This window comes from Nasonia vitripennis, chromosome 2 (assembly GCF_009193385.2).
Source record: "Nasonia vitripennis strain AsymCx chromosome 2, Nvit_psr_1.1, whole genome shotgun sequence".
Lineage (NCBI taxonomy): Eukaryota > Metazoa > Arthropoda > Insecta > Hymenoptera > Pteromalidae > Nasonia > Nasonia vitripennis.
In genome coordinates this window covers 285,869-304,857 of record NC_045758.1, presented here as the reverse complement: position 1 = coordinate 304,857, position 18,989 = coordinate 285,869, and the positions used below count along the sequence as shown (strand labels likewise).

The 18,989-nt window shown below is 49.6% G+C and overlaps 2 protein-coding genes across 4 annotated transcripts in view; both read right to left on the bottom strand.

Annotated features, from left to right (window-relative positions):
• LOC100679939 (leucine-rich repeat extensin-like protein 1) lies at positions 1-5,779 on the bottom strand. 2 transcript variants are annotated; one of them, XM_032596835.1, is made up of 9 exons: positions 5,255-5,779; positions 5,052-5,165; positions 4,673-4,777; positions 3,482-3,538; positions 2,512-2,727; positions 1,406-2,359; positions 1,010-1,325; positions 630-901; positions 1-545 (listed from the first exon to the last, which is right to left on the bottom strand). In XM_032596835.1, the coding sequence occupies exons 6-9, from the start codon at positions 2,303-2,305 to the stop codon at positions 261-263; spliced, it is 1,773 nt and encodes a 590-aa protein (XP_032452726.1). In that variant the 5' UTR covers positions 2,306-2,359; positions 2,512-2,727; positions 3,482-3,538; positions 4,673-4,777; positions 5,052-5,165; positions 5,255-5,779; the 3' UTR covers positions 1-260. The 2 variants fall into 2 exon arrangements, with proteins under 2 accessions (XP_032452726.1, XP_008207432.1); XM_008209210.4 differs by lacking the exon at positions 2,512-2,727.
• Positions 5,780-6,003: 224 nt separating this feature from the next.
• Positions 6,004-18,989, bottom strand: part of LOC103316255 (sex-regulated protein janus-A) — a 52,103-nt gene continuing 39,117 nt past the window's right edge. For both annotated transcript variants that reach the window (XM_008209249.4, XM_008209255.4), the window contains exons 3-4: positions 7,872-8,002; positions 6,004-6,218 (exon numbers count right to left, since the gene is read on the bottom strand). In XM_008209249.4, the coding sequence (XP_008207471.1) occupies positions 6,126-6,218; positions 7,872-8,002 (224 nt within the window). In that variant the 3' untranslated portion in view covers positions 6,004-6,125. The remainder of the gene's footprint in view (positions 6,219-7,871; positions 8,003-18,989) is intronic.

Genomic DNA, 18,989 nt, shown 5'->3' with positions numbered 1-18,989 from the left:
TTTTCGGCGGACGGAAGTTTTATGTTGTTTTTTGCACAGTTTTTCGAATGCTATTTTTTTAGACTTTTGTCAACGCGTTACAGATGTTCCCGAGTCTTGCGAGATGAGCGAAAACAGTTTACCGGGTTCAGACAAATACTTATTCTAGAATCGTAATGGCTTGAGTTTCATGAGTACTTGGAATTTTAATTTTTTTTTCTTCGTTGTCAAATAAATATTTCCTCGTCGAATTGAGTAAACTCGTCATCCCTCCTCTCAGTTCAACTCAAGTGACTCTCGTCGTCGCGGGGACACGCCCTCTTGTCGCACTCGCGTTGCAGCTTGCACGAGTATACCTTTCGGTCGCAGGTGTATTTGGGTCTTCTCGTGCAAGGTGGAAGGTAGATGGGCACCAAGAGCTTGACCTCTTTGGCGCTGTCCAGACAGGGGCAAGGTCCTGGGGGCAGCTTCGGAGGCGGTGGGCAAGGGCAGAGCACGACGGGTGCACTGGGTGGCTTAGGCAGCTGTGGCAGAGGTGGACACACGAGCACTGGCTCAGCGTCAACCTGCCATGAAAAAATCATTAGCAATCCCTTTTCTGGCCTTTAGCTTTCAAAAAGCCTGAGTCTAAGTTTTTGATTCCATGTTACTTTATCCTTGTAGGAAGGACATGGTGGTGCCTCCGCGCACACCGTCGCCGGATACTCCATCTTCTCCACGACTGGCGGTACAAGCGGCGGCTGACAGCGCTCTGGCGGTAGGCATGTCGGACACTTCAAGGGACGTTTCTGCGACCTCTCGTCCTCGGCTTCACGTGCCTTCTTCGCTATTCTTATTCGCTCGTCACACGATGGTTTTTCGCCCGCCGAGCAGCGAGTCGCGGGCTTTTTCTTGCACAGTCGCTTGCAGACCGGATCGAGCTCTGTTTCATAGACGCTTTTGTGAAAAATGAGACTTCATGAAGTATCTCAAACAAGGTAAGGTAATCATAAGATACATTTGGTTCTTTGCGACACGATCGATAGACTACCTGCGCAAATGTCCTTGCCGGTCTTGCATTTGGAGCCTCTATTAGCAGCCAAGTTGAACACTGCGATGCCGAATGTCCTGGCGTGTAGCTTAAACCGAGGCTGTCTCGCTTTTAACACACCTCCATTGCCGGACTGCGTCGACATTTTTCTGGTAAGTTTCTTCCAGAAGCTCTGTCGAGTAGTTTTCTTTTTATTCCTGCCCATGTTCTGGAAACACGCCGACGATCCCTTGGCCTCAGGTGCCGGAGTACAGCCACACGGCGATGGTTTGGCTGGTGGACAGGGTGGCTCCTTTGGGCAACATGGTGGAGACGGCTGGAACAGTTGTTTTTTTTCGTGAATTCAACAAAGATAAAATAGTTCGAGCAAAACGTATCGAAATCGGAGATGTTTACCTCCGGGAGTACGCAAGTGGGCGTTGGTGGGGGGCAGGACGCTTTCTGCTCCGGGCAGGATTTGGGCATCGTCTCAGGCGGTACGCAGTTGGGCATCGGTTTGGGTGGCGGGCAGCAGGTTTCCTTCGGCGGCGATGGGCAGCAAATGCTCCTTGGAGGTGGCGGTGTCGGCGGAGGACAGCACGTAGTCTTCGGCGGGCTCTTCTTCCTCGACTGCTCCAACATTGTTTGCAGGGGCACCTCGCAGGATCGTTTGGGCGCGCTGCACGACTCCCTTGGCGTCGGGCAATGCGGCGCTGGCCTCGGTCCCGAGCAGGGCTTCGGGCACGTTTGCTTCGGTGGCGGACACGGCGCTGCTTTCGGCTTGTCGCAGCACTTCTTCGGCGGCTCGGGGCACTTCGGCGGTGGGGGAGGTGGACAAGGAGGTGGTGGGTCCAGCGGACAGCGAGGGGGACACTTCGGTGGCTTGCAGGGCTTCGGGCACGGATCGCAAGGCCGCGGTGGATACGGGGGCGGGCATTTAGGAGGGGCTCGCGGACACTTTGTCGGAGGTGGAAAGCAGGTCGGAGCTGGTGGCGGACACGGAGGAGGACACTTCGGTGGAGGTGGTGGACAAGGCGGCGGAGGACACTTCGGCGCGGGAGGCGGACAAGGTGGTGGGCACTTGGGCTTGTCGCACGCAGGTTCGCACTTTTCGGGGGCAGGAGTGCAAGGAGGTCGACTTTTACAGGGCGAGATCACACGCTGATTTGGATCCGGACATGTGGATGGCTTGGATTTGGAGCACGGGTTTGCTGGTGCACCGCATCCATCCTTTTTTCCGGAACATTTGGAGTAGGATCTGGACGCGTTGTTGAGGAGTTTGTTGCTGTTGCTGTTATGAAAAGTTGGTTGCAGCATGCTGAAGTTACGTTTTGCCAGCGTGTGGATACTGTTGCGGGCGCTCTGAAGATTCTGTGGCGAAAAGAGACAAGAAAGTCAGGGCGGAAGACTTGCTTGCGACGCGCGGGCTTCTCTGTCGCTGTGTTGAGTTTTTCGAGCGCATCACTCGAAAAATCAGCATCAGAGCGCAGTTCGACCCCCTCCGGCCTCTCCTTATACAGTACTTAGTGAGTCTGCGCGCGCGGTTAGCAGTTGTTCTCGGGGCAGGGCTTTTTCGGCGGGCACTTGACGCAGAACGGCTTGCGCTCAGGCTTGGGCTTAGAGGGATAACCCGGTGGCGGTAAAGGCTTGCACGGACCTTCGGGCGGATCGCACGGGTTCTTTTTGCGACGAATCGGCGGCACACCACAGTCCGACGAACCCAGACGCAAGCCTTCGCTCTTCAACGCACGAAACGAAAAGAGTTCAAAAGAGTTTTGCCCGTGCGAACGTTGCGCGAGACGCTTGCTTTGGCCCACCTCGCCTTGCCGCCCCCTCCCTACTCGTAAATTTGGGTTTGTTCCGTGAAAAGATAATTCGCAAAAGATACGCTGGTTTGTTTACTCCCTCTCTCTCTCACTCTCTATCTCTGAGGTGTCTTCTTTATTCAAATGAGAATAGTGCTATGAATTTGCTATTCAAGTACAACTGATTTTTGAAAAGCCGCCCGCTAAGGTCGTATTGTGAATTAAACGATGATCGAGAAAAGAGCTGCATTGAAACGAGAAAACATCTCATTTTGAGTCGTTGAACTCTTCGATGCGCTCGCGATATCTGGCCTGACGCTGATGCTGCTGTGAATAGACAGGCCTGATGAAGCCCTCGCTGCCGATCTCGTCCTCGTACTCTTCTCCTTGAGGAAAATAGTCGTCGTTTCGCACGTGATCCCCGAAATCGCCGCTCGCCTTCATCGGCACCTTCGAGCACAAGGGTTTCTCTGTGTTTGTTGTCTTACGCACGTATCTCGCTCGTATTAAAATTTATCTTAACATTATTGAGGTCATTGTTTTATCGTCCGTTCGTGCAGCAATTCTTTCAGGAAAAATAATACTGCTTTTACGCTACTACCGCAAAACAGAGGCAGAAGGGAGGTGGAGCCACGGCGTCTGTGCTTAGTTAAATAATTCAATTTTTTTTTAACGATTCGACACTTACTTTATAGAATCCAGGTGCGCCATTAGGATTGCCGATGATGGGGCCAAGTCCTCTCAACTAAAACGTAAATCCATTGAATCGATAATGATAATCGTTTTGATATTTTTATTAATATATGGTTCCTCGTATCATTCGATTAATTTAAACAGGAAAATTTATGTGTTTCGCACGTATTTTTGCTAAGTTCTGATGGGCAAACACTATTCGAAGATTTTGGTGGACATCCAGGAGCTCTGAAAACCGGCGGACATTTACTTTCTCCGCAGTCTGCAGTAGAACTAGTCTTGTTTTTTGCAACAGCAGCTTTTATTTTCTGTTCTTCTTGAACTTCTTTTTTAGCCTCTATTGGTCTCTCTTTTTCTTTAATCTGCTTCTTTGGAGTTTCATCAGACGACTCTTTCCTATTCGTTTTCCTTTCCTGCTTTTCCGCATCCTTCTTCGTCTTTGCATCAGCCTCGAGTCTTTTCTTGTGCTTTTCTTTCAGTGTCTTTAATTCTTCCAGTTTCCTGCTGATTCTCTGCATAATCTCCTTGATTTTTGCTTTCAATTCTTCAACTTTTTCCTTTTTCACAACATTCATTTGTCTTAAGTGTAGACTAAACTCAACAACTTTGGAGCTCATGACCGAATGTTGCTCCTTCAAACATTCAGAAATTGCAATGTAAGCTCTTTTTTTCGTATTCCCAAACAGAGTCTCGTAGAATTTCGTAAACAGTTCGAAGAGGATTATTTGAGGCTGATGAAACTTCCGTGCGAGTGTCTCGCTATTTTTCTCGAACGACTTGGCGTCATTTTGCAGGAATTTCAGGAGAGACTTGCGCAAATCACCGACAGCCGCCGCCTACGGACAGACGGAGAGCTGCTGTGAGGAGCTTCTTTGTTTCTCTTCGCGGGCAAGCGCATGAGAAGACGCTTTCCATTTTTCGATGGGACAAGCCCTTTACTCTTGCCACACGTAACCTCTTTTACGAATGGAAATAAGCGTTCCTGGTGTCCACCAAAATTAATCGTAATTTCAATATGGTATTTGCAATTTAAAAAAAAACTTTGATTTCGTCATACTTTAATAACTAGGTAGTGGCGAAACCATTAAAAATTTTTCATACGGGAATGAAGGAACCAGTAGTTTGCCGAATTCAATACGAAATTGTTAGTGTCAATTGACTAACTAATAATCATAAAGTCGCTCACCTGTGCCAAATCGATAGCGTAGACGTTTCCTTTAGCTGCTGTACCCTTGACAGCACGAACGCCAACTCCAGAAAGTGTCTGTCCCTCTGCTGAGTTTGACGTTATCTGTAAAATTCATCAAATTTTATTAAAGTTATGACTGCAACGAGTTAATTAGCAGACACGAAAAAATACTCAAAATGAAGTAAGTTTTATTCAATTAAAAAAATTATCGCGTGTTTAATGCGTACTTCACGAGCAACGGTAGTTTCTAGAAGCATGTGCGAATCGTAACATTGATGGATCGATCAATTACTCATAATGTAATCACAGATACGATCGAAACTTGAATAAACACGAAAGTGGCAAATTAAATAGGTTAGAGTGAAAGGCTACTCACGTTTTTGAATTTGAGATTCTTGAACGGCACGATCTCTTGGACAGCTGAAGAATCCAGTGTGCGCTGCTGCGAAAATCGAGCCGTGCCCACTTCTCCGGTGGAGCCAATAGCAGCCTGTGTAAAAATCGTACAAAGCGTTATGAGTCCGATGTAACAATATTTTCGGTTGCTGAAAATCGAAATCGAAAGCGATATTAAAATACCTTGAAATTTCCTTTGGTAACATGATAGCTCCGTTGATTGAGAGATTGCACGATGGATTTTGCGGCTCGGGAAAACATGACGTTGAGTTTGGCTAGGTTGGCTTTTAGTTGTACTTAAATTTTTCTTGACGTCTGAACCGGTCCTTCAATTCCCCCAAACTGATTTGACAAGGCACAACCGTTGCCAACCAACGACCCCTTAATTTGCATTCGACTGTTTGTTCTTTTCGGCACAGCAACTTCAATTTGCTCCATTACGTATGGAATGTTCCATTTCTTACGTGCTTGCTTACAAATAAATCATCGATTGATTTTTACAAAAATAAATTAAAGAATACTACGTGCAAGCTGTGTTTCGTAGAATTTAAATGGCCCGGCAGCGACATCTACCTGGGCGCGATCATGACTCCCTTAAATTTTCTCTGCAGTCGGTAACGACGTCTACCCTTCTCGCTCGCTCGGCATATGTTGCTGCCGGTAGTTGATCGCTCGATATTTTATCAAGCTACGATAATAACAATTTTCACAGCTTATTGAAAAAATGTTGCCACAGCTTTGTTTAAAATTATATTGAATGCGTGTATTTATTATTCCTATGAACCACATCAACTATTTCATATTTTGAAATGTTTCAAGTGGTTTCACCGTTCCTCGATAGATGTCATCACTAGTCAAAATCTTGAAACCAATTTAAGAAAAGGCGTACTTTAAATGGATTATATATATAGACTAGATTAAAAAAAGAAACATTACGATTAATCGTCGCGCATTTTTATTGGATGTTGGCTTCAGTGATAAAGTGTAAATCAAATTAAGATAGGTAAGAAATAATGAAGTTTCGAGGTATAAAAAGCCTTGGCACCGGCAGTTCCTAGTATCCCTCGTCTGACCAGGTGATATCGTAATCCGAGTATTTCTTCTTGAGGATGCTCACGCTGACCTCGTGATCAGCTTTGCCGAAACCCTGAAAAACAAGGAGAAAGGCATAGCAGTAAAATATGTGTAGCATAGACGCTCGAATTTATTAACAGCGCCAAACAGTCACATACACGCGAGCTCGTAAATCCATGGGTATAATTTCCCCCGCGCTCCCGAGGCGAAAATTCACAGCAGCAGCCGCCGCAACCGGAAATCACGACAAATTTAATTCGGGATAGCACAGGCCGTTAAAGGCAACTTACGGACTCGGCGAGAAATTAATCGCTCGCTCTAGTCGAAAAGTGTGCAGAAGCCACTAGCCGAGCGACGACATAAATTTCGAAGTACCCGCACGCGCCGAAAATACAACCATACGCCCCACGGAGAAGTGAGAAGCATCGCGCGACCTGGGGGGGGGGGGGCACGAGCGGACGGGGAAGGAGATGATAAAATTCTGGCACGGTTTTCCGAGGATGGCTCGTCGTATAATAGAGCGTTTGCCAGGATAAAGCATCCGGCGGCGGCGCTCGCGATATTGTGCTGTGTGAGGGCATGAAGCGCGCGCAAATGAATGATTTTCCTACATCGCGCGAGGAGTCGGGTAATAAACAATTCCCCGAGCTGATAAGCTCCCGGGCAAACTCACGTGCGTTGGGTAAACCCCGATTCCTTTGCAGACCCTGCTTTCGAAGGGACGCGCACGGGAGGAGGGGCTAATTTTAGATTCATCAACTCCAGGAAGTCGAGAGCGCGAGGCGCGAATTCGGGAGGAAAAACGAAACGGATTGGCACCGTGATTTTTTCTTCCACGCTTCGCGCAACTTAGTTTCGAAAAGTACGCGACAGAACCGACTGCCAAAACAAAGGACGCTTGAGCGAACACTGAAACTCGAATTTCCGTGTCGAACACATGGTAAGCTTTTCGATTTTCCAATTAACCGACTACGAAGTTTCCCACGTCTACCTCTGCTGACGAGCACAAAAGTGTCATCAATCGCACATTGTCCGCAGCGTGTATACAGCCCGGAGTACGAGCGTGGCGCGTTTAAAATGCGTCCTCGGGAACTCGTAAACGGGCAGGATATTTCAAGCGAAATTTTTGCCCTCCAAACTCTCGTGCAGCGCTGCATGCATTGTGTGCGCAGAAATAGCGTGTACACTAGGCTGCTCTCTCCGTTTTAGCAATTCAAAGCAGGATTAAACACCTTATGGCATTGAACGATTAAACTCGCCGCGCGCCTGCTGCATTCGATGCATATTGCTGCGCGCCCAACGCACGCTCATAACTGTCTCCATCCGCATAAGCTGTCACCGGCGCTGTCTTGGAAAACGATGAAATCTATAGAAAGGATTCATCATTATTCGCGAACAAGCTCCGGCTAATTCGAGAATCGCATCTCCTCAAAAGAAGCGAACTGTAGAACCGTGAATTCACGTCGGCCCAGATTGTCTGTCGCTGTTCGCGCGTATCTGGAAGCTACGACACGGAGGGTCTGGCAGGCTCGCTGTTTACTCGCTCATACACGTCGCTGGAAAATTCCAAGAGATCGAATATTCGCGCTCGGCGGAACTTCGTATTTTACGATTCGGCAAACATTATTCCTGCAGATCGATATCTGAGAGAGAGAGAGACAGCTCCGCGTATGCGCTACGCGCTTTTACAATCTTATGAAATTTGCGAATTCGCGAGTGTGCGCACCTGCGAGTATCCGTAGACTTTGAGCTTCTTGTCGGCTGCGTCGTGCTGGATCCTGCCACCGCCGACGCAATTGGCTTTCAGGTTGGGGCTGATCTTCTTCAGGACAGCCTCGGTTTCGTCGAAAATGTCGGCTGCAACAGAAATAAGGCGCATTGAAAAGTCAGGCGAGCCCCACTTTTTAAATTGACCTCTCCTGTACAAACGAGCCATCGGGTCTCAAGCGGAGAGGCATAAATTTGGCGCGGTCGTTCGGGGCAATTTTTTAACCGCGTACGAGTCACCTGCGCAGCTCCTGCGTCGTAACTCAAAATACGAAAACTCAAGGCAATGCGCGCGGGGACAACGACAGGCAGCGCAACAAATTGCATGATCGGCGATACAAGCCTCATCCGTCCGCAGCTCCTTCCTATATAATGTCAATCGCTTTTCCCGCACGGTCGCTACAGCGACAAGCTGCGTAAAAAGCTCCCGGAGTCATAAAAATATTGTTTGCCGCTGACAATCCGACGGAAAAATGCCGGCGGCGGGAGTTGTCTGAAGTAAGCGAGGAGCATTTTTATTCGCTGAATATTTCATGCAAGCCTGCTCCGAATTCATCTTCGTGTCGGCGCTGGTCTCCTCCTTTGGCGACGAACGAGACATTTTTCAAATTAAATTTTAAAAATTGATTCGGCGAATTGCGCGAATTCGTCAAACTTGGCCCTGCACGGCTATCTTCCGAAAGTATATCGTGCGGCGAGTTTCGGGGCATCACGCCGCGAGCGATCGAGACGACTCCTACTTGCATTACCTCCTTCGTTACGCGGTTGGTAGGTTCGAAAAATGGCGCGATTCGCCGAATTCATCATTTTGTTTTAGCAAAGCGCAAATGACGTCAGAGCGAAAACAAAATAAGGCAGACAACGCGCCGCTCCGGATCGCGGCCATCGGAGCTTCTTTAATAACGGGAAAGCCCCGCCGCCCGGCCAGCAGCGGGGAGTCTCTCGCTCGCGTGGCGTATAGTAAGTAGGTATATACGTACGCTGCATCGATCCGTATAAAAAATACTGATTCTCCTTCGCCACGGCAGCTCGAACGATTTGCCAGCGGTGTAGTCGGCTCGTTGCTGTATTTACGAGAGCCCGGCAGTTCGTTAAGATTTTTACGAGGATTTCGACGCGTTTGGTCAGAGAGTCGGCGGTGTATTTTTGGCTGATCGATTTGTAGGCGATATTTTGCGATACCGCGGCTCGGATCTCGAAATAGTATACTTTCGATTTTTCTCTCGAATACTTTTCATTGCATTTCACTGGCTGCAGCGACCGAGTCTTTTCCAGTCCAACCAACCCAAAAAAGCCAGCGCCAAAAGTACCGATATCTGCGCGATAATGAAAAATATTTCCAGTGCTTAATTAGGCACGCTTTCTCGCGCGTATCGTAGACTCCGCGCCTCCCGGATGAATATGAATTCCTTACGCGCGCACTCATTAACAGCTCGGCCACGTGTGCAGATGTGCTGCGAAGCGCTGCAAGTGAAGTTTCGGAATAAACGCAAAGGAGTCTCAGAAACGTGTATACAATCAATTTCAAAGGACTACAGCAAGTGCGAAAAAACGGAGCCGGAGAGTCGATTCAATCGCGGCCTGGACGGCATCGCGTGCAGCTGTGCCCTCTCTCGCGCGCACACACACACACACACACACACACACACAGATATGACGCAAATTTCTGCTTGCGTGCAGTGTAGCTGCGCGGCGAGTTCAAGCTCACGCTGCGGCTCACTCTTTGCGAAATGTCAAGGGCTCTCGGAGCGCTCGGTCCGCTCTTCGCCGAGCCGCACGCAGAAGGCTCGACGTTTTCAAAGGCCCTAGCGGCAGAAGGCACGTCAACTGTGAATTTCCGGCACTTAACGAGATTTTTTCGTAGTCCACTAGGCAGAAATGGCTTTTAATTTGTCGAAGGGACCCGTCACTGGCGTCGCTGGATTTTGAAGCAGGAGTTGCGCAAGCTTCGGAGAAAACCGTGAGGGGATTATTGGCTTTTCAATCGGTCGGCCTGTAAATGCGTTTCCCCAACTTTTTAAGGGGACGTTCTGCCCAGTTGTAAACAAGTCAAGACTAAATGTTGGGGAAGCGGACAGTACGGATAAACTAAATATTCTCGTTCAAACAAGCGATGCGAACTTCTTTCAGCGATTTAACCGCGCGATTTTACGGACGAGGTCGGGCGACCGCGTTGCCGTTGCGGAAACTAGAAAATCTTGCTTTACGCTCGTGCGAGTCCCTTGTCTACCTCAACCTGACTAGCATGGAGCGCGCGCCGGCGTTATTATGATATCCCGAATGTGTCATCTGTCAACGGAATTCACCTTCGCAAATGCCTGATATTTGGGGGAAAAACCAAAATGATTTCCTCTCAAAGGTACTGAAGCTGCGACTTTCCACAAGTTCCACGGCGCTCTCAGAGAGCGAGAGAGGGTGGGGGGGGGGGGGCGCGGCAGAGAATCCCGTCGAAGGAAGCGCGCTCGGAATGAGCGTAATTTATTAGAGCTCGACTCAGAGCCGAGAGCCGCGGAGAAAGATAAATCCAGCCCGAGATTAAAGAGTCACGCCCGCGAAACAGGTGTACGTATAATCTGAGCCGCTGCACGTACAGGGCCGAGTGCAGGGGGCCTTTACCCCGAAAGATAGCCCGGGAGAGCAGCAGGTATGATTAATAGAAGCGCTAATTAATTTTGCTGCGCGCAAGTTCGCCGTCTGCCTCGCTCCCTCCAGTCCCTCGCGAAAGTATCAGCTGCTCTAGTGATACCGCGCTGGAGCGGCCGGCCACTAATGCGCCCCGCTTTTTCTCGGCTCGCGTGTAATGGAATTAGCGGATGTGAGACGGCGCTTCGGCTGATTACACCGAGCGCTCTTATCGAGGAGATAATTCTGATTATATTTCGAGCGGAGGAGGAGGTTTCGTTTCGAGTGAAATCAGCTTCGTTTAGTTTTGAGTGAGGATTGTCGCATACAGGTACGCCACCGCGATGCCCACAATCGTAGTAGTGGCTTTATTATTCCGCATCACGTTTCGCCGAATCGAAACGAAGCGCGCGTGCAGTAAACGGTAGACCCGATATTTGTGCGCAAAAAACCTTTCTTTCAATATAGAAATTCATTTGCAAGCGCGTAGAATAACATTTACTAATGTTATTCTACGGATTAATGCTAATCCGCGCGCACGTCGCTATGATGTCTTGATTTATACGAGACGGTATACGGAGGAAGTTGTATCGGAATATTGTGTTTTAAAATAAAGGCTGCTAGAATTAGAATTTCAGACCGAGGACCCTTGGTGAGCCGAGAGCTGAATGCATTTGACGCGTGTGATAGGTGCGTAAATAGACTGACACGCGGGCTCTAGATCCCCCCGAAGATGTCGCACGCGATTCCAGTCCATCTTATGCGCAAATAGTCCAAGTCCCGGTGCTTATTATATCTCAAGCATGGAGACGGTCGATCAAACGCGTGACACGTGCCAGTGAACGTCCATCAATCCACCCGCAGCAGGAAAACGGAGAACGGCAATTCCCTCGTCCTCTCAAATCGCAATCAGCAATCACACATAGCCGTCAGGCGTCGGCTTCCGATGTATCGTATACTCGCGGTCTCGGCTGCACAGTCCCACTGCAATTTGGCGGGGCGCGAGCAGTCGAAAGCCCGGCAGCGGCGAACGTAAACAGAGCGGTTAATGGGGTATCGGCCGGGCCGTTTGACGCGCGCCGGCTCGTCAACACACATGGACGCCGGGCTGTCGCGTACTCGCGTATAAGCGAAGCTCAACCGATGCTAACGCGAGAGGTTGAACTTTGGCTCCCACGTACGAGCGGGAGACCTTGAACCCGCGCGCGGAGGAAATCGCCGAGATCGATTTGCGCTGACGTAGTTCCCCATACGTAACTCCATTTCCACCTGCAACTCGGTCGCCCGGAAATCGACATATACATATAGCCTTCGGCGATCCCGGGAAAATTATTATATGAATTACGCCACGGGAGAGCGGCTAGGAGATCGCGATTAATTACTGACTCGGACGTGACGTTCGATGGACCGTCGTTGCTGCGAGCGAGACGCTTAGTAAGCTCCGCGGGCTTATCTTTCTATCGGTATGAGCATTGTTTATTTGAGGCTGCGATTTGCTCCAGTATAGGTCAACCAGCTGGATCGCAGGTCGGCGTGCGATATTCCGCGTAGCTCGACTGCAATGTTCTCAACGTGAACGGGGGAAACTCCCGATCGAGCGGGGAGATAAGACGAGCCACCCACGGCAGCGCGAACGGGAATTTAGCATGATTAATTAATGGATGCGAGATTAGTCACGTCTGCTTCCACTTGGAAAATAGAAAACAAACGCAGGGTGCTCAATATTTCAGGCGCTCTATACTGCGGCGCCACTGTCCCACGAATCCGAGCTATTTTCACATACTTGCAAAGTTCCCAATTAGAGCGGGCAAACAGAAAATTGCGATACGTTAATCCGGCTGCCGCGAGTCAACTGTGCGAGAAGAAAAAACTTTGCCATAAATTACATGTTTAAAACAATCTGCAGGGACGAGGAACTTCCGGGGAGAAAGCAGAAAAGACAGCTCGCTGTGCGTCGGGAGGGAGCTTTAGACCCCAAGTTTCAAGAATTTACAAGGTAACGGGAAAGTTTCTTAGGTGGAAACCGCGCCGGCGGAAGAAAACCAAAAGGTATACAGCGTATCGCATAATAAAAACTTTTCCGCGTGGACGGCGGCGCGGAAGTATTTTTATTAATCATGTCCATAATTCAGTGAGGAGCCTTCATTGCTTTACTTACGAGCATTCTATCTCAACGGACCTTTGAAAATTTCGATGTTATCACACCGCAGCGAGCCACTGCTGCTTTCAATCGCATATCAATTAGTCAGAGGTTGGCTGTTGCACCGCGCGGCATTTGTCGAATCGAAATATAACTGGAAAATCTCCACGATGGTGCAGCACCGCAAATTGGAGGAAAAAGTCAGCCGCGCGTGGCATTTTATACGCACCCATATATAGATTGCGGCTTAATCCTTGTTATCGATTGACGCGGGGGCTTGATTCTCAGTGCATGCATCCGGAACGCGTACGTGCGTTATAGTCACGATATAGCTGGAGCGGCAGTCGAAGAAAAAAATAGGATAATTGACCGGTCGCGCGCGCGTAACCTCTCGGGCATGCGAGCTTTTGTATCGGAGCTTTTGAAATTTGGCGCCATCACTGTGTTTTCCCTCAATACGCCTCTGCCAGGATTATTTTCCCCTTGCTTCTGCAGCAGTCGTGTATGCAAAGCCTCATTTTTATTCCCGGCGATACTCTCTGTTATCAATAAGCACATAAGCATTGTTATAACGAAAATACAAATTCATATTAGCTCCCACTTTTGCGTAGCCTAAATATGGAAATATCCGCTCATTAAATAACTGTCTCGCAGCTCTATTTTTCCAGCCATATCATTCGCACTTCCAGTAGGCGCGCAACATCCTCGAGCTACTATTTTTGGTAGCTCTCGCTCTGTATCGACCCGTTCCCGCACTCCACGGACGTGTGCCTATACATATGCGCGCGTGCTTCCACGCGATTGAGCGATCAATCAGGACTTTCCTTACACCTCTTTGATCTTTGCGCCCGACGGCAACGAGAAAATCTAGCGTCCAGCGCAGCAGTTTTCGAAGCAACAAGACGTGATCGTAAGTGGGAAGTGATAATCGTCACGTTTCTACCTGCTGGCCGGTGCAGGCGCGATCGGAGTTCCATAGATAACAGCTTGAACTGTGCATTGTTCATCTCTAACAAACAAATTGCCGCTGTCGAGTCAATCTAAATTCTAACAAATCATTCGAATTCACCGAGATTTCAGCAGCAATTCCTCAAATCCCCCCCAAAGGTCTGTTACAGCCTTCAACTCTATAACGGAATTACAACTCGCCTTAACAAGTCCATAAAAGCAGTAGGACCTTCGTCGTCGTCGTCGTCGTCGTCGTCGTGCGGTACCCTCGTCCCTCCCTAATGTCCTAACCCTGTCGGCCGCACTCAGCCAACCCCCCGAGGCTTCTTTCTCTTATTCCGCTTCTTCGCTCTTGACGAAAACAAAAGCCAGCCTCCCGTAGCTACGTGTATAGGCTCACATCAGGTGTGAGTAGTTTGAGCGTTAAAGAGCTTTTTCTCGTCGCGCGTCAACAACGCTGGCACGAGACGCACCCGCGAGCGAATCGTATTATTAGCTATGACGAACTATTAATGGAATTGCGAAGAATCGACGCCGCTGCCGCCGCAGGTTGTCCCTGCGAGGACGCAGGCGTACGCGTGTTTTAACGTCGGGAAGAGTGGAGGGGGGGGGGGAATTCTCTCGTAATAAAGAGACGCTTACTCGAGATTTCAGAGAGTAGGAGCGGAATGAGCGTCTGAGAGTTTATTGGTTTAATATGCGCTCTGCAGATGAGAGCGCTAAAGTGGTAGTTCGAGTTGCGGCGTGTGATCTTCCAGTATAATGTTTATTCTGCTCTAGTAGCCGCAGCTTCGAGTGGTTCGGGGGATTTTGCCTCGGGGCTCTTCAATTAAGGAGGATTATAGGTAATGGTGCGAGAGCATAGTTGAATTCATACTTTTCATTCGCGTTCGCGGGTTATGCAGCTTTTGATGTTGGCGGCCATGAATTATTTCAGGCGCGGGTATCAAGGGGGCCGCGGAACTTCATCATCAATAAAAAGAGCCATGCTTAGCACCTGCCTCTCTCTCTCTCTCCATCTGCAGCCTCGACTATATGTAGACGTTACGGCTTGCCACTCCTCGATCGTCTATATGTATATCTTCTATATAGGCTAAATCGAATGAGTGACGCATAGGGGGTCGCTCGGCACGGCGGCGCGTTATTCTTGCTTCTACCTTTTTATATGCAGATAAGAGTCGCGAATGTTATGCGCTGCATCGAGGTCGATGAGTTCGCTGTTTTCGAAGCCTGTGACGCGACGCGAGGTCGCGGCAAATGAGAAACACACAATCGAACGATAACGCCGGAGAAAAACAAAACTTTAATTGAATGAGTTGATACGCGAGATTGATTTTTCAAATCCAAATGTCCATGGGCAGCGCCGACAGAGGCGAATTTGCTGATCCTCCGCGTGATTGATTGGCTGCGGAAGCACGCAATATTTGATGATAATCAACGTAAACACTGATCAGTCAATAATCAAATCGGTTTCCTAATTGACTCAGCCGCATCCAATCCATGTTGCTTGTATCCGTGAAGTGACCAATATAGTAATATTACTTTTCTGGGGTATGCCCACATGTATAAGGTACGACAACAAACCTCTGACGTGCTTTTATTTCTCGGATCCCCCTCTCCCCTAACCTTGAGCCAAACAAAGCAGGCTGTCTTTTAATTTCTCTCGTACAAACGCCGCGCGGGACCGCCTTTTTTTGATTAGAAATTGCATTCGTCGCCGTCGAACTTACGAACGTAGGCGTAATTCCAATTATCTCAACAAGTGTCGTGCCGCTCGCACCGCGAGCAGGAATTTAATTTCATCGCTCCGTATGCGTATGTGTATCGAAGCGACCCAAGGGATTTCTGAGATAGCAGCGTTATAATGCGCGCAGAGAAGCAGATGCGGTCGCGGTGACAGTTTTGCGCGCTGCGCTTTTTCATTTCTTTGTTGGCCTTGCATCGGGATCACGAGATAAGCCCGTCCGCCCGTTTCCCATCGATTGCCATTATCAAGAACGAATGCGAGCTTGATTCGAATCGACTTTGCCTAACCGAACTGCTGAGCAGCCCTGTACAAATTTACAGTGGAATATTCATCTGCGCAAGGATCCAGCTAATCCGGGCGGCCGCTGCGCCCGTAATCCCACGTGCCTCTCCGCAAGCGTTCTCGCGACGACGGACGCGACGACGACAAAAGCAAAATAAAAGTACTTTCGTCACAGTTTATTTTTTAATTAACGAACTTTCGTCGAAGCCAATCGAGATTCCCCATGTGGATAGAAACTCTCGCGCGAAACGCGGCAGTTGGGTCGTGTGTGCAGAGCAGCTATACACATAAGCTACAGCGTATGGCTCGCTGACGGTCGACTCGCTACTGACGCGTTTCGTCGATTCAATATGCATGCACGTTTGCCGAAGTTCGGGGGATATTAATTTCGAGCGCGGAGGGTGTTTTGTCCCGAACAGCCGATATTTAGTAAGCTATTTGATATGGGATTACACGCGGCGTAAAAGGAAACTCCCGAAATAGAAGTTTCCACTTCGTTTAGCACGTAATGTGAGACGCGAAAAGAAGTCAGCCCATCCTGCGGATATTACATTCACATCTGGAAAATTGAATCGCTGAATCCGCTGATGAGCTCGATTACCGCGACGTCAGCCAAATGGCTCGATCTTCCGAATCAGCCCTTGATCCTGCAGCAGTTGACGCGTCGGCGAAACGGCGGCTGCACTGGCGCCTCGCGGCAAACGTCAGCCGAGTCCTGCTCCTGGGGGAGCTAGGCCATCGCGATAAGCGGCGCGAATCCATCAATTCGAGACGTGTTATGTACGTACCCCCCCTGCAGTATCGGTTATTCCGCTCTGCTCTTCTTTTTCCAGCCCGCGCGATCCAGCAGGCCTACACTTCCCGTGGACGCGATGCAGGTTGCGAGTCGCGAGGTCGAAAGGGCCCGAGCGCCTGCAACACAAGCCACTTGCGCGGGAGGGATATCTTGCTTCCGATGCACCCGTGCTCTAGCGCTGCTCCCTCGAAAAGGTGAATGTGACTGCGGGGTTACACGCGGTGAGCCATGCGCGCAGCTAAATTATTCTTTTATGCGCGTTTTATTACGCGCTCGCGCATTCAGCGGGAGCTTTATTAGCAATTCAGATCCGCGAGCGCGCCGCAGCCGCTTTTGAGCCGCGCTGAAATCGCGGTTATCTGCTGCTTCGTAAACGCGCTCGGTATTTATATGCGCGCTGAAACGCGCATTATGGAAAAGATAAACAGCCCGTTCTAGAAGCTCTCGCATAGGATCGACTCGGATTCCCTTGCCTAAATGATTACAAATTACTGCGCTACACGCGTAAGCGCCTCTGGCCTACTGCACTGCAGCGTCAACAACGAGGTGAAACATCGAACATCCCGCAGAACATGTCAAGGCGAAGAAGCAGCGTCGCCGCTGACGTCAAGTGCCGAATGCGGCTTCTCTGCATTATCACAAAGGCGCAGGCGTCGAAATGAATCAAACATAAACTCGGCGCAGCTGCGTCTGCTCGCTATACCGAGAGTCGTCGATACGGCAGGCATTGTTCCGCTACTCCCAAGGGGGATAACAAGACGCCGCGAGGTGAGAAAGCTACTCTCGCGCCATTATCGGCGTCTGGCGCGGCCGACAATGCGCGCTGCACACAGACTGCATTACTTATTATCTACTTCGGAAGGCTTTTTATCGCGGAGCAGCCGGCAGCCTTGAGAGAGCGAGCGTTGTAGAATGATTGCCGCTTTTTCGGAAGATTTATAATTTTTCACCCTGGCCCCAGAAACCTTGAGTGAAGCGAATAAAGGAAAGCAAGATGAGGGGCCTCTAGAATTTTTATAGCGCTTCCGCGAAGCGATAAACACAGGCCGCGTTTATCGCGGAAATGCGATCACCGGCTGTCTATACGCTCTTAACGACACTATTATAACACCTGTATGCGTATATTTACGGTCCGTCGCTTTCTCGTCAAGGTGTACGTACGTGTATAGCGTAGCTCCCCCCCGAGGACCCAATGCGGCTGCAACCGAGGACACAGGACAAACTTTCTCGCGCCGCTCGCGTTTATCACTTGTTTAGGGAGAGAGCCGCCTGCGACGTTCATATTTCAACGCGCATCAGCCGCGCGGCGACGGCTCTCGCTTGGAATTGATTTGTCGCCGTTCTCCCGCGTGCGAGAAGGCGTACAGCTATATGCGCCTGCGAGTTCTGCTCTCGGCCGAATCAAAAGTTTCCGATAGAGCTCGCGGCTTGTTTGCTTTCGCCTTGTAACTTTTTCCCCCGCGATAGGTTCGCGCGACCGACAACAATGAGGCAAGATTGCGCATATAAGCCTGTTTCGCCTAGTTGGCCTGCTGAAAGTGGCTTTAAATTTGCCAGCTCGCCCGAGGATTTATTCGATCCGAAGAAGCGAGCGATTTCCTCCCAATTATCATCATTCATACTTACAGCGCCTGTCCGCGTTGTGTCGAGTTCAGGCACGCCCACGCACGATGCGAATACTGTCAGCGAAGCAACGCGATCGCGTACACTCGCTCCGACAGCTTGCTTTGTGGAAATTTCCCGCTGAAAATTCGCTCAGCCAAGTATACGCGCACTCGAGTCCCTGCTGGAAGTTCTCCATTCGACTGTCTCGAAATACATATACACATGCGATGGAGAAGCAAGAACATCTGCGCTGCTCAAGTGAAACACGTCTAATGGCGCGTGTTTGTAGTTTGTCGAGATGGAATTGAGTGTATTTCTCTGCACTGGCTCGCTGCACTCGTGTTTTCCTTTGTAATAGCGACGCCCGTGCTTGTTTTCGCAGCTAAAGGCCTCTGGCTTCGGTATTGTTTGACGTGGCGAAACCCGCGAAACTATTTTTTTTTCTCCTGCTCCGCGGCCCCGAATCCGCGACACTATTATTTGATACGCGCCCGGAGATGCTACGCGACGCGATCTCCCCGTCAACCCACAACGTTTTTCACTCGCGAACACGTCCTCTCGCTTCGACGGCTCGAGACTCAGTCGCAAAACGCAATTATTAATCTCTCGGAAAAGGCGGCCTTGCGACGGACAACATACCGTCGCAATTGTATCGAGCTCCATTTGCGCCCCTTCGATTTGCTATTCCGTCGAGATTTCACTTTGCCGAAGGTTTCAGATTTTATTTTTTTAAATATACTTTTGATTCCGTCCACAAAAAGCTCGCGCTACCCCCTATGCCATGAAAATTTCGCAAAAGCGTGGACACTTTCACGCTGACTTGTGCGAGCGCAGTCAAAAGCTAGAGTGGGCTCGAGTGCCGAAAATGGAGTATATCGGCCAAGCAGTCTCCGGGGAAAAGGCGCGCCTCGTATCATCCAAGCTTCATTTGCCTCTC